Source organism: Panthera pardus, unplaced genomic scaffold, assembly GCF_024362965.1.
Source record: "Panthera pardus isolate Hobbes unplaced genomic scaffold, ASM2436296v1 HiC_scaffold_21, whole genome shotgun sequence".
In the NCBI taxonomy this organism is placed as follows: domain Eukaryota; kingdom Metazoa; phylum Chordata; class Mammalia; order Carnivora; family Felidae; genus Panthera; species Panthera pardus.
Window position 1 is genome coordinate 48,240,681 of NW_026526777.1, and position 14,657 is coordinate 48,255,337.

General features: G+C 40.2%; 1 protein-coding gene across 8 annotated transcripts in view; it reads left to right on the forward strand.

Moving 5' to 3' along the window:
- The window catches only part of ABL2 (ABL proto-oncogene 2, non-receptor tyrosine kinase), a 112,700-nt gene that overhangs the window by 82,486 nt on the left and 15,557 nt on the right, over window positions 1-14,657 (forward strand). For 4 of the 8 annotated variants that reach the window (XM_053909217.1, XM_053909219.1, XM_019426355.2 and 1 more), the window contains exons 2-8: window positions 181-243; window positions 1,459-1,629; window positions 6,189-6,484; window positions 9,128-9,400; window positions 10,479-10,563; window positions 12,693-12,870; window positions 13,487-13,671. In XM_053909217.1, the coding sequence (XP_053765192.1) occupies window positions 181-243; window positions 1,459-1,629; window positions 6,189-6,484; window positions 9,128-9,400; window positions 10,479-10,563; window positions 12,693-12,870; window positions 13,487-13,671 (1,251 nt within the window). The remainder of the gene's footprint in view (window positions 1-180; window positions 244-1,458; window positions 1,630-6,188; window positions 6,485-9,127; window positions 9,401-10,478; window positions 10,564-12,692; window positions 12,871-13,486; window positions 13,672-14,657) is intronic. The other 4 variants (XM_053909218.1, XM_053909220.1, XM_019426363.2 and 1 more) reach the window with 1 other exon arrangement.

Here is a 14,657-nt window from a genome sequence, read left to right on the forward strand (position 1 = left end):
ATCTGTGTGTGTGTTCATGTTTAGAATTTGAGGTATGGAGTGGGGAGAGGTAAAGCTGGAGAAGTAGGTAGAGACCTAATCATAAAAGACCTCGGAGGCCATTGAGAAGATTTTAGCTTGATGGTGAACTGTTAAAGAATCTTAAGAAGAGTGACATGGTCAAATTTTTGTTTTAAATAGATCACTTTGCCAGCTGTGTGGAGGATGGCTTTGAGGGAGACAAGACTGGAGGCAGTAGTCCAGGTGAGAGATGATGGGGATCTGATCTGAGGCATTGGCAGTAGAGATGGAGAGGAGGGAATGTATTTGAAAAGAAATAAAACCACAGATTCCAGGATTTTTCTTCTTCAAATATAAGAAAGTCAACTTTACATGAAAAATGAGTAGAAGGAGAGAGAGACATAATAGAAAAGTGTTGTTATGTCACAATAGGTAGTTGGATAGTGGCAGACAGCCACTAAAAATAGTTTCTGTGATCGAGAAAATCACCTTTGAAGGCATAGTGTATTTTTTGTGTAAATGACCTGGGTTGTGAGAAGCAGGTGATCTTTGTAGGGATCACCTGTTTGTGTAGTGTGACTAAATTTAGGAACCATAAAGCCTGAGGAAGAAACCAGGTCTTACAAGGCTTCAACCATTACACGTGGTAGAAACTCAAATGTCCTTTGTTGGTGATATTTTCTAGAGCCTTCAATTAAGTTCTCGATTAAGATACTTACAGAAACGTACCATCTAAGAAAAGCAAATAAGATAAAACCTTTTTCATTAAAACAACGAACAATTGTTTGCTATTATATTATAGACAGTGCACAGTGATACAAAGGTATTTTGGAATGCCAAGAGTGTTTTGTATTAAACCAAAATATTTTTCTATTGTTTAACAGATATTGTTAGTATTTTTTCTTTCTGGAAGCACTGTTTCTATAATTTTTCTATATGTAAATGGAGATCTGGGTTTATGCAATATGTACATATTTCTTAAAGTCTGTTATCTTTTCCAGAATTTGTTTTATGTGTAAAGAGCAAGGGAAGAAGAAGGGTAGTTTGGGAAGACTTATAAAACATAACTGTACTTTCTTAAAACCACCACCACCACAAAATATCTGATATGTTTTATGAAATGAATTGCCATTTCTTTTTGAGATTTCCTTTTTTCATTTTGAGAAAACCACTTTTTCTTTCTATTTCTGATTTTGGTGAATATGGATAAATTACAGCTAAATGCTCATTTTGGGATCTTTTGTCTTGTTATATTTTCAACAAATAGACTTTTCTCATACTTAGGAGACCATGCCATTTGCTCATTCTTCATGACTCCATATTATACAGTTCTTTTCCACCTTGGAACTTTCACTATACATATAGCCAGCAGCTAAAATACTATGTATGTACTGAATTCAAACGAATTTTTAATGGTTGAACTTAGTGTCAATTCCTTTCTCTTTTTATGTCTTTCAGAAGCCTTGCACCGCCCCTATGGTTGTGACGTTGAACCCCAGGCACTGAATGAAGCCATCAGGTGGAGCTCCAAGGAGAATTTACTTGGAGCTACTGAGAGTGACCCTAATCTCTTTGTTGCACTTTATGATTTTGTGGCGAGTGGTGATAATACACTCAGCATCACTAAAGGTGAGCTTCTGTGTAATATCTCCTCACTCTTCAGTTTTCATTAGTGCTTAAGAAATAAAGGGGTCTGTTCTAGATTCTGCCTCTGACTAAAATTAGGTGATTTAGGCCCAGATATTTTTGGTTCACTGGCTTGTTTATTTGTTTAAGCCTGTACATGGGATAATGTCACTTTGTCTACTTTATAGGGTTTATTAATGAGAAGCGGAGATAAGGTACTTTAGAAAAAGCACCATGTAGGGGCGCCTGGGTGGCTCAGTCGGTTAAGCATCCGACTTCGGCCCAGGTCATGATCTCACGGTTTGTGGGTTCGAGCCCCGCATCGGGCTCTGTGCTGACAGGTCAGAGCCTGCAGCCTGCTTCAGATTTTGTCTCTGGTTCTCTCTGCTCCTCCTCCACTTGTGCTCTGTCTCTCTGTCTCTAAAATAAATAAACATTAAAAAAGAAAGAAAGAAAGCAAGCAAGCAAGCACCATGTGGTATATACATAAACTTTTCTCATTCTCAGAATTCAGTTCTATATGTAATATGCAGCATTCATGTTAGGTGGCACTAGGTTTACTATCCATCTCTTCTGTTTGAACTGTGGCTAAGATGAGTCATGTTGGCAGAGCCTGGTGCTACTCAAAGTGTTGTCCGTGGGCTGACTGCTTACCTGAGAATAGTTCATTACCAGTCCACATTGTTAAGATTAAGAACTTGGTCCCGATATGTAAGCCAACTATGTCACTAAGTATACTACATATTACTTAGTTCAGCTGACATTTTCTGGTTTTGGAGCAAGACTTTCCTTCTTTTCCCCTTCCCCTTCCCCTTTCCTTTCCATGTTTATTTTATTTTTGAAAGAGAGACAGAGTGCAAGCAAGGGAGGGGCATAGAGAGAGGAAGACACAGAATCTGAAGCAGGCTCCAGGCTCCGAGCTGTCAGCACAGAGCCCGACCTGAGATCGAACCCACGAACTGTGAGATCATGACCTGAGCCGAATTCGGACGCTTAACCTACTGAGCCACCTTGGTGCAAAGCAAGACTTTGAACAAGAAGGAAGTAGTCCAGTGATTCACATTCCAGCACAAGTGTCATATCTTATTGTGGACCTGCTTTGAGTAGCACTGGCCTAGACAAATCTCTCATTTGTGTTTATATGGGCTAGTGAAAGGAATAGTAGGAAGGATTTCTATTACAGTAATACTCTCAAGAGAATAGTCATTTATTTTAGTAGAAAGTTTATAAAAGGGAGCACTAAGAACATGACTAAGTAAAATCATTCATTATTAGTTTTTTGAATAAGGACAGAAAATATGGACCTTCTATGAGAAAGAGAGGTGCCTGGGACTCAGTGGGTAGAGCATGTGACTTTTAATCCTGGAGTTGTGAGTGAGCCCCACGTTGGGTGTAGAGATTACTTTAAAAAATAAAAAAAAATAAAAATACAAAAAAAATACAAAAAAGTAAAAAAAAGAAAGAAGCATGGGACATTCTTATTGTGTACATGAATTAGATTACTAATCTACCTAAGCTTGTTCTTCTGAATTTATGAAAGCCTCCTACTGGGAAAAATATATTTCAGGATAATTTTTTTTTAATGTTTATTTATTATTGAGAAAGAGAGAGCATGAGCAAGGGAGGGGCAGAGAGAGAGGGAAACACAGAATCTGAAGCAGGCTCCAGGCTCTGAGCTGTCAGCACAGGCTCAAACCCATGAACCACGAGATCATGACCAGAGCCAAAGTCAGACACTTAATTGACTGAGCTACCCAGATGCCCCAAGGATAATTTTTAACTTAAATGAAACTAATTTAAACGATAATTTGCCAGACATACAGTTTTTATTTGTAAGGTTGATAATAAAACTTTAAATGGGAGTGAATAAACCAGATTAAGGCAGACCTCCACTCAGGGAATGTTACCCTTTTATAAAACTTTTACATGCATCAGTTTTTTAAATCCAGCCAGATTAACCAAAAGCAAAAGAAACCCTTAACTCAAACCTGGGGTATAGATGTGTCCCTGAGTGGGTGTAAGGGCACATTTATCTGTGCCAGGAGGCTTTAGAGGCATAGAAAAAGTAAAGCGGGTGATCTAGTGTCAAGTTACTTGAAGACTTTAGGTAGTTTTTGGGGAAGGGATGGTGATAATATTTCTGTGTGTATGAGGTTTATGCATGGGGGGAAACTTTTACATGAACTTTTAGGATAAAACAAAGGATTTCAAAGAATTTTATACTGTGCAGTAGTCTCTTCGGGCTACAACACACTTTTTTTTACCTTTATTTTATGGATACTTCAGTGGAGAAGTTGGTGAAGCAGTGACTCAGAACATTCTTTCTAGATAGACTTTTCATGTGAGGTTTTTCTAAGATAGTTCAGTCACCAAGGAAACATCGATAAAGAAAGTCTGTTGACTCCTCAGTTACCAGTTATGGCAATCGCTAGAGTGCAGCTCAGGGGGTGGGATTCTTGTTATCTCATGGCAAACAGGGATTTCTCATGAAACCCATGAGAAGCCAGATTTTTCTGTCAGGTTCTTATTAATATAAAATGATGTCATGCTAAAGCTATTTTATATTTTAAAGGAGAAGAAAATATATTTTAAAAATAAAATAATGACAACTTATTATAGTTCCTCCTTTGAATATTGTTTTTTGCTTGAGATAAAAAAACAGTTCTCCCAGCATTCCTCTGTCAGTAGAGCTCATGTTTACATCCCCACTAGTCCTATCGTCAATTTCCCTGGTGCTCAAAACTTGCAGAGTAGAAAATTCCCCTCCTAACTTCTAAAAGAGAGGAAAATAGACAAAAACAGGGTTTTTGACTGTATCCTGCTAATGATGACCCACCGTTAGCAGTTATTTGTAAGGAAGCAACAGTAATATACTAATTCTTTACGTTTCTAGTTCTTGTGGTACAATAGAGAACAGCTATAGAGGAACAAGTTCTATTTAGCTTTTCTAGGAGCACTGAGGTTTTTTACCTGCAGATATGGTTGGTGAGTATTTATCTGCGCATTCCCACCACCACACCACATGCTCCTATCTACTCATGTGTACATATGTATATTTTATGAGTACATACTCCTGTTTTTGTCATTGAATGTCACTTCCAGGTCAAAGATGAGATCGTAGGAGCTAATAAAGTCATCCTATGGTAGACGTTTCTGTGGGCTGCTGAAAATGTTCAGTGACTGCCAGAATAATGATTTTGAGTGTTTCCTCAGTGGCCTTTGCCTGATAACTAGTGGGCCATGTGCATGATCTCTCTTTCACCTTTCCTGTTTTGTCTGAGCTGTAAGTTTAGGGGCAAAATGTATATTAGGGAGTTTAAAGCTGAGGTTCACAACTTTAGTAGAGAAATTAAGGACATTGACGTTGACAGCAAAGACATTCTGAATAACTTGTCTTGGGTTCTGGCTTCAGTGGCGGCTTCCCTTCCCACACACTAATTTTAGAGGAATGAGTAGGACTGACTCATCTTCATAAGGAATGGGAGGGAAGTTGGGAAACTGTAACTGGTAAAACTTGAGTCCCAGACAAGATTGTGCTTTGGGAGTCCTAACCGCCCGCCTGCCCCCCAAGCAGTTTTTTTTTTTCTGAAAACAGAAAGCTCTGTGGTTTGTGCTTCTATTTTGTTTTGTTGTTTTTTGTTTCTTACGTAGATGGTCTTGCTGCTTTGGTGCCAACTGAAATTTCAGAGTGACTTTGTATTTCACATTTCTCATCCCTAATCCTTGATTGTTGTTAACATTGAACCATATATAAGATACATTCCTTGACAAACTGTTTTGAGAAAAATGAACTTTTCTTTGAAGGGTGAGACTGTGTCATTTTCCAGAATAACCTGTCTTTTTTTAATTCAAGTATAGTTGACACACGATACTGCATTACTTCCAGGTGTACAACACTGTGATTTGCTCTATTTGTTGTGCTGTGCTCACCACAAGTGTAGCTACCGTCTGTCACCACACAACTCTATTACGATGCCACTGACTGTATTCTCTGTGCTGTACCATCTATCCCTGTGACTTGTTTATTCTCTGTAGGGAAGCCTGTATCTCCCACTCCCCTTCACCCATTTTGCACAATGCCACACCCTCTCCCCTCTGGCAATCAGCGGTGTATTCTCTGTGTTTATGGATTGGGAACCTTTCTGTGTTTGTATGCCACCATACTATACCACACGTGGAGTTTCCTAATGGCATTTTTTTAGTTGGTGTGAAAACCTTTAGTAAATACCAGAAGGTTATTTCTAACTGTGCTGCTTGTCTTTAAGCCACGAGCTAAAGAGATCAATCACGATATGATGAGCAGCCAAGTTTGTTTTCATTATTTTTTTTAAATGTTGGCATAAAATTTCCTGATTGATTTTTCAGAGTTCAGAGTTTGATAATAGACTGCTGATATTTGAAGTTAAGTTCTCTTGTCTTGTCTTGTCTTCTCTTCTCTTGTCTTCTCTTCTCTTGTCTTCTCTCTTCTCTTCTCTTCTCTTCTCTTCTCTTCTCTTCTCTTCTCTTCTCTTCTCTTCTCTTCTCTTCTCTTCTCTTCTCTTCTCTGATGATGTCATGGCCAGGTGAAAAGCTTCGAGTCCTTGGTTACAACCAGAATGGTGAGTGGAGTGAAGTTCGCTCTAAGAATGGCCAAGGTTGGGTGCCAAGCAACTACATCACCCCAGTGAACAGCTTGGAAAAACACTCCTGGTACCATGGGCCCGTGTCGCGCAGCGCTGCGGAGTACCTGCTCAGCAGTCTGATCAATGGCAGCTTCCTGGTGCGGGAGAGTGAGAGCAGCCCTGGGCAGCTGTCCATCTCGCTCAGGTACGAGGGCCGTGTGTATCACTACAGGATCAACACCACCACAGACGGCAAGGTAAGACTGGCCGGTACCACCTTGGGCGTGGATGGGCTGTTCTTTAGAAAAAACACTCAGAATGACTAAAAAATAAGTTTTTATGACTCATATGAAATAAAATAATCACTGATGTGAATTTGGGCTGTTTGGCACATTAGAGCTTACACATAAGAATATGGTAATGGAAATGAAAAACACTATTATATCAATAGTTTAATGAGAGATTTGAAGGTGAATGGAAGAAACTGCTATTTAAGTTAGCTGTTCTAATCACCACCAGTGTACGGATATATATATATATACATCCAGTGTGTTGTACAGAATTGCTAGATTAAGCCTTCTGTCTTTGAAAATTGTAATAATCTCTGCCACAAAGTTCACAAAGTAAGAATCTGGGCTTCTGAGACGGAGACTGAGTATGAATGTGTGTTGATAGAAATAGGTCAGTCATTGAGCAGAGTGCACGTTGGGAAGACCAGTCGTTTCAGGGTGGCTGTCTTAGGAGTGGAACTGTTTTACTTCATAAACTGTGAGGCCTGCCTTTGTGTCAGTTCTGCTGAACAGTGAATTTATATGGAATCATTTGTTCTGCTCTTTCCCTCTGTGTGATATGCAGAGTAGGGGAAAGCCCAGGCTTTGGAGCAGGCAGACCTGGTTTGGTGCATAACTCCAACATGTCTATTTACTAACTTTGTGACCTTACATAAGCCTGTTTCTCATTGCACTTTATTGGGTCATCGTGAGGATTAAATGAAATAATTTCCTTAAAACATAATGGCTGTTACAAAGTAGGAAATAATTATGAATTCTCTCTTTTATATCACCGCACAGACCTACTGTCTCTTGATGAAACCAAATAGAACCAGATGAGTGGTAATGTGGGAGAGATGTAGCAGCTTTGCTTCTGGTTTACAGAAATGAGTGCATGTGTTGTAGACATAGGAGACATAGGAGACATAGAAGACATAGACATGTACAAGAATGTTCACAGTTGCATTATTTATAATAGCCCCAAGCTAGAAACACTTCATTGTCTAACAACAGAATGAATTAGTAAATTGTGGCATATTCATAAAATAGAATTTCATACAACAAAAAATGTACTGCTGTGCACACTCTCAAGAAAATCTGTGGGCCCACCAGTTGCCTATTTTTGTAAATAAAATTGTATTGAAATACAGACACACCCATTTGTTTATATGTTGTCTATGGCTGCTTTCTCCTTGTTATGGCAGCTTTTAATAGTTGTGACAGAGGCATTATGGCCATAAGCCTGAAATATTTACTCTCTGGCCCTCTGCAGAAAAGTTTGTTGACCTGTGTCGTAGGTGAGTGCCACACATGGAAAACTGAGTGAAAGGCATTAGTGACTGTCAGGGATGGGCGTGAGGGGGTGGCAGTGTTATGGAGTCAGATAGTGGTGATGGTTGGACAACTTTGGGAATATATTAAAACCACTGAATTGTATCCTTGAAAACGCTGGATTTTATGGTATGCAAATTATATCACAATAAAGAAAAGTTGAGTGAAAGAAAGCAGACACAATAATACCTATTGTATGACTCCATTTGTGTAAGTTCAGAAGCAGACAGAGCTAATCTAAGGTGTTCTAGAAGTCAGCAGAATGGTTATCTTCAAAGGGGTGAATAGCTTATTTGGGAGGGTGCTGGTAGTGTTACAATTCTTGGTGTGGGAGAGGTTTACATGGGTGAGTTCACCTTGTAAAAATCATCAATTCTGTATATATTGTGTATTATTCTATATACACCAAAAGTTTCATTAAAAAAAAAAACTATAAACAAGCTCCTTTGGAAGATAGGGCTTGAAGACTACTCATCTTTTATACTTTTATTATTACAAATTAACTACTGTTTTGTTAACCACTCTGAAATAAAATTGTGGCCCTTTTTTTTAACTTATTTTTTTTAATGTTTTTTTTTTTTTTGAGAAGGAGAAACAGACAGACAGACACGGAGTGCAAGTGGGGGAGGGGCAGACAGAGAGGGAGACACAGAATCCGAAGCAGGCTCCAGGCTCTGAGCTGTCAGCACAGAGCCCAGCGTGGGGCTCGAACTCAGGAACTGTGAGATCATGACCTGAGCTGAAGTTGGTCACTTAACCAACTGAGCCACCCAGTTGGCTCCTATTGTGGCCCTTTTTTAGTGGCCTGGATACTCAAAAACATATCCTGATTAAGTAAAAATTATAAGATACTTAAATACTCTCTCCCTACCAAAAAAATTGAACTCTGTGGTTCTCAGGTTTGGTGCTGTGCAAGATTCTGATGTGGTATTTCATAACCTTTTACAGGAGGCCAAGTTTCCTCTTGCCTCCTTTAATCAGAGCATCTCTGCTGCTAACATATTTGGGTTTCACAGTCTTGTTGCTTAAAACTACTTGAAGACCAATGATCTTGATGATTCAGAAAGATACGTTGGAAGCTTTTCCCCCAAAACTAGAGCTTATTTAGGAAGCCTAGGAAGAATGGTTTAAGGAGGATTAAATTGAAGTTCTGTTTCTCCTTACCATCATCATTTAATTTACCTCAATAAGATAGCCTCCTGTCTTTATATCTTCAGACCAGTGAAATAATGGGCTTTGAAAACAATTTTTCTGACCCTTTTCAAGTTGATGGAGCTTTTCTCCTGCCTTTCTCCTCAGGTGTATGTAACTGCCGAGAGCCGCTTTAGCACCCTGGCAGAGCTGGTTCATCATCACTCCACAGTGGCGGATGGGCTGGTGACAACATTACATTACCCAGCGCCCAAGTGCAATAAGCCAACAGTCTATGGCGTGTCCCCCATCCATGACAAATGGGAAATGGAACGAACAGATATTACCATGAAGCACAAACTTGGGGGTGGGCAGTATGGAGAAGTTTATGTCGGCGTCTGGAAGAAATATAGCCTTACGGTTGCTGTGAAAACATTGAAGGTGGGTTGCTAAGAATTACAGTTTCCAGGCATTTTTACATTTGTGCTGAATCACTTGGAAATATGAGCATGCCCTTCTTCAGCTTTGGAGCACTTTCCACCCACTGATGCCAAGCACATCAGCAAATTGATGATTAACTTTAGTGCCATTGCTGACAGCGCACGGGCAGATTATTCACTGCAACACAGCGAAACCCACATGTGGGGAAGGTTTGTCTCTGGAGGCTGTTGATGTAAGTCTTAGTGAAAGGTTAGGAGCAAATTATAAGTTATAAAGGCAAGACAAGCTGCTTTGCTTCCTGAGAAGGACCGCTGCTGGGTGGAATTGTTGGTGCAGTGTACAAGAATCATGGGCTGTCTCGTCTGTCCTTCAGCTTTCTGCCTCATGCTCCCCCCATCTCTATGAGATTAAATCCTTTTTTCTTGTTCCTAATAGTCCCAGAAATCTTCCTCATGCTGCTGTCTTCTTTAAGCATCCTAGTAACCAGTTGCACAGTTGTCACTCATTCCGTTCTCTGACGGTTCTCCTGTTTGCCTCCATAGCTCTGGCATATCACTTATAAGGGCTGCTCTGGCTATGAGTAGTAATCCATTCTGGTTAGCAAGCACTTATTAAGCCTACTGTGAGTGTGAGACAATATGCATGGCTTTGCACATGTGCATTGCTCCTTAAGGAATGTGTCAGGAAGACAAATGTGTAAACAGCTAACCCTTCTGTCTCCTGTTTCAAAGGCTGAGATGTGTAAGGAAGTAAACTGAGAACTGAGTTACCATCCAGGTCTGCCGTGTTTCCCTTGTGATGGGATATGGGATAGGATATTCCGTTGCTTGCCCTGCTAATTTTCACTTTCGTTTCAAATACTGGATACATTTTAGGGACATTTTTGTTTCTAATTGGATGTGTCTTAGGTTCTGATAAAATTTCTTTAATATGCTAAAATATTCAAAAATATTTTTGAAAGAAGTTTTTTTAAAGCTGTAGGTTTAGGATTGTGAGTTGACTCAAATGATTAAAATGGGGGTTTGTCCCTCTTCTGTTTTTTTGTTTTGTTTTCTTCCCCCACCCCCGGCCTTTCCAGGAAGATACCATGGAGGTGGAAGAGTTCCTGAAAGAAGCTGCAGTGATGAAGGAGATCAAGCACCCTAATCTGGTACAGCTATTAGGTGAGGGAGCTTCTGAGCCATGGGTTTCCTTAGTGATGCTTGTCTCCCAACCCCATTGTCTCCACATACTCCTTTTGAATCACCATGGCAGAAGCTCCAAGTGCAAAACTACTTCAGTAAATAGTTGTCATTTTGGGGCGCCTGGGTGGCTCAGTCGGTTGAGCGTCCGACTTCGGCTCGGGTCATGATCTCACGGTCTGTGAGTTCGAGCCCCGCGTCGGGCTCTGTGCTGCCAGCTCAGAGCCTGGAGCCTGCTTCTGATTCTGTGTCTCCCTCTCTCTCTGACCCTCCCCCACTCATGCTCTGTCTCTCTCTGCCTCAGAAATAAGTAAACATTAAAAAAAATTAAAAAAAAAAATAGTTGTCATTTTACTCAACAGACTCCTTAAAAATTGCCCAGCGGGGCGCCTGGGTGGCTCAGTTGGTTAAGCATACAACTTTGGCTTGGGTCATGATCCCGCGGTTCGTGGGTTTGAGCCCCATGTCGGGCTCTGTGCTGACAGCTCAGAGCCTGGAGCAGCCTGCTTTGGATTCAGTATGTCCCTCTCTCACTGACCCTTGCCCACTCACACTCTGTCCTTCTGTCTCTCAAAAATAAACATTAAAAAACAAAAATTTGCCCTGGAACGGGGTGCTGGCCGACTCAGTTAGTAGAGCATCTGACTCTTGATTTTGGGGTTGTGAGTTTGAGGTCCATGTTTGGTGTAGAGATTACATACATACATACATACATTAATTAAAATTTTTTTTTTAATTGCCCAGGAGAGAGTGGCCTAGATTGATTACAATATATAAAACTGCCCAGCTTGTGGTAATTGCCCCAGATTCAAGTTCAGAACCACTCAAAATGATGCCAAACCAAACATTGTCACAAAATATTTTTACAAGGTAGAGACATTAAATGAAAAGCTGTTGAAAAGAAGCAAATTAAAAATTGTGACCATACTCATCAGTTTACCTTGCTAAGCAGAATGTGCTATGCTGTGATAGAATGGCTATTCAGGTCACAAAGAAATTATTGCCTGAACTCTTTGCCCATTTTGAAGGAGGGCCAGTTTCTTTGGGTGTTCACGTTAAGATAAACCGTCCCAAAGGAAATAGCTTCTTGTTGATTCTTTTTTTTTTCTTAATATATATATATGGGGGCGCCTGGGTGGCTCAGTCGGTCGGGTGTCCGACTTCAGCTCAGGTCACGATCTCGCGGTCCGTGAGTTCGAGCCCCACGTCGGGCTCTGGGCTGATGGCTCAGAGCCTGGAGCCTGCTTCCGATTCTGTGTCTCCCGCTCTCTCTGCCCCTCCCCCGTTCATGCTCTGTCTCTCTCTGTCTCAAAAATAAATAAACGTTAAAGAAAAATTTTTTTAAATAAAAAAATATATATATGTATTTTATTTATTTTACTTTATATTTACTTATATTTATTAATATATTTTATTGTTTGTTTGTTTATTTGTTTGTTTGTTTGTTTGTTTATTTATTTATTTATTTAGAGGGAGAGGGGGGAGAGAGAGAGAATCCCAGGCAGGCTCCGTGCTGTCAGCACAGAGCCTGATGTGACGCTTGAACTCACGAAACTGTGGGATCATGACCTGAGCCAAAACCGACAGTCAGACGCTTAACCAACTGAGCCGTGCAGGTGCCTCAGCTTCTTGTTGATTCTTTGTGAGGAATCTACCCTGGGTCAGTGAAATCCTTGACTATGGAAGCAGTCTTTTTACCAAGCTTTATACAGGCTGAACTCACACAGTTTTCAACATATACACAATTGCTGTTACTTTCAGATAAACATTGTTAGTGTGCAGGTGAGGCTCAGAATCTGGGGCACATACAGAACTCCAGAAATTTTGGTCTTCCAGACCCCTTATGGAATTAATGTAAGTAACTCTGCTTTTGCCCAAACAGGCAAATGCTCAAATGCATGTGGATTTCCAGAGAATGATGTAATGGAAGCTGAGACTCCCTTATCAACCAGCAACTTACCTTTGCTGTGTTACTTTCAGAGAATGTGATGGCAAGAAGGGAAAAGATTACTGCTGAACTAGACTTTAAAATTTGTCAACTATTCTTGACGAAGTGGTTTGGAATTTTTGAATCTATCCTAATAAAACAAGCTCTATTCTTGAACTACCAGGTGTGTGTACTTTGGAGCCACCATTTTACATCGTGACTGAGTACATGCCCTACGGCAACTTGCTTGATTATCTCCGAGAGTGCAACCGAGACGAAGTGACTGCAGTCGTACTGCTCTATATGGCCACTCAGATCTCTTCTGCAATGGAGTATTTAGAGAAGAAGAATTTCATCCATAGGTGTGTAAAGCCCAATCATTGCTATTTCTAACCGTGAAGCTACCTTGCTTGATGTGCAAATGAAGAGAAGAATGTGAGGACCTTCCTGGAAATTTCCAGATGACCCAAGAAAGCAATTTTCTCTTTCACAGGCCCCACCCACTATAATATCATTTCCATCTTGTAAACCTACTGTATTCTGGCTAAAGTATTAATGAGGAGCCTTTGCCGTTCTTAAAACAGAATGCTCTTTATTTTGCCCAGGATTATATCCAAGAGCCTTTTGCTCCATCTAATGGCTTAATTTTAAAAAAAGCTTTCCGTCTCAGTTAAGAACTTAAAGCCTTGTAGAAAAGCATCTTTGCTCACCTCTGAAACCTAGCCCAGTGTACTTACAAATAGGAACCCATTTTCTGAAGTCTGCTTTCTTCTAGTATCACGTAACTGCCTCTTGATGACTGCTCTCCAAGTGGTGGATAATTAGTGGCTTTCTACCATGTTAGCAGCTATCATAAAATACTACAAGCAGAGTTGATAAGTCAACTCTGCTTGTAGCACAAAGAACTAAGAATAGAGCATTTGTTCGTGACCATTTTCCTCACTGAGTGGAATCACATTAGGGTTCTCTTTCCCACAGAGATCTTGCAGCCCGTAACTGCCTAGTGGGAGAAAACCATGTGGTAAAAGTGGCTGACTTTGGCTTGAGTAGACTGATGACTGGAGACACCTATACTGCTCATGCGGGAGCCAAATTTCCTATTAAATGGACAGCACCAGAGAGTCTTGCCTACAATACCTTCTCAATTAAATCTGACGTTTGGGGTAAGGTTTGGAAGGGACTTTTTCTATGTCTTCTTTTTTTTTTTTTTTTTTTTTTTTTAGGTTTATTTTGAGAGAGAGAGACAGTGCATGCAGGGGTGGGGCAGAAAGAGAGGGAGAGACAGAATACTAAGCAGACTCCACACTGACAGCACAGAGGCTGACACAGAACTTGAACTCCCAAACCGGGAGATCATGCATGACCTCAGCCGAAATCAAGAGCCGGAAGCTTAAACGACTGAGCCTACCAGGCTCCCCTGTCATTTTATTTTTTTATAAATGTTCTTTAATTCTTTGGAATTTCTCTTTTATGTGACCAGTAAACTCTGCCTTACCCCCATCCTTTATCAGTCGTTCAGCAAGCATTTATTAAATCTCTACTGTCTGCCAGGCATTGTGCTAGGTACTTAGCATAGAAAGAAGTGTAGAGAAAGGGGTTAGAGCCCCACATTGGGTGTGGAGCCTACTTAAATTAAATAAATTTTTAAAAAGTGTAAAGAAGAAAGTGAAAAAAAAAGTCCTTTCAGAGAGCTCACAGTCTAGATCTTGGACTGCATTGGATTTTACTGATCCTTTCTCTGTAAAGTTTCCTGTTTTCCTTATTAGATTTTATTGCTTATTTCCAGAGTATCATGACGCAGAGTCACCTTCTCTTTTCAAGGAAGCGTGATGGAATTGCATCTAGAATTTGCTCTTGTAACTCATCTTGTTTCTGTTGCACTGAAAAGAATTCTGATTTAGTGGATGCTCAGTGGACTGAACAAGTCTAGAAATTTGGGTTGTAGGCCAGCAGAAATAGTTGTCACTTTTTATCTGCAACCGAGACGAAGTGACTTTTTATCAAGAATCTCAAACTCAGAAATAACCTGTGACCAAGTCCAGCAGTTTTTTTTTTTCTAGCGTAATTTCTTTTCTGATTTTAAATGAATCCATTTTTATTTTACTCCCCTAATATTAGCTGATCTAAAAACTGAAACTCATTAAATAGA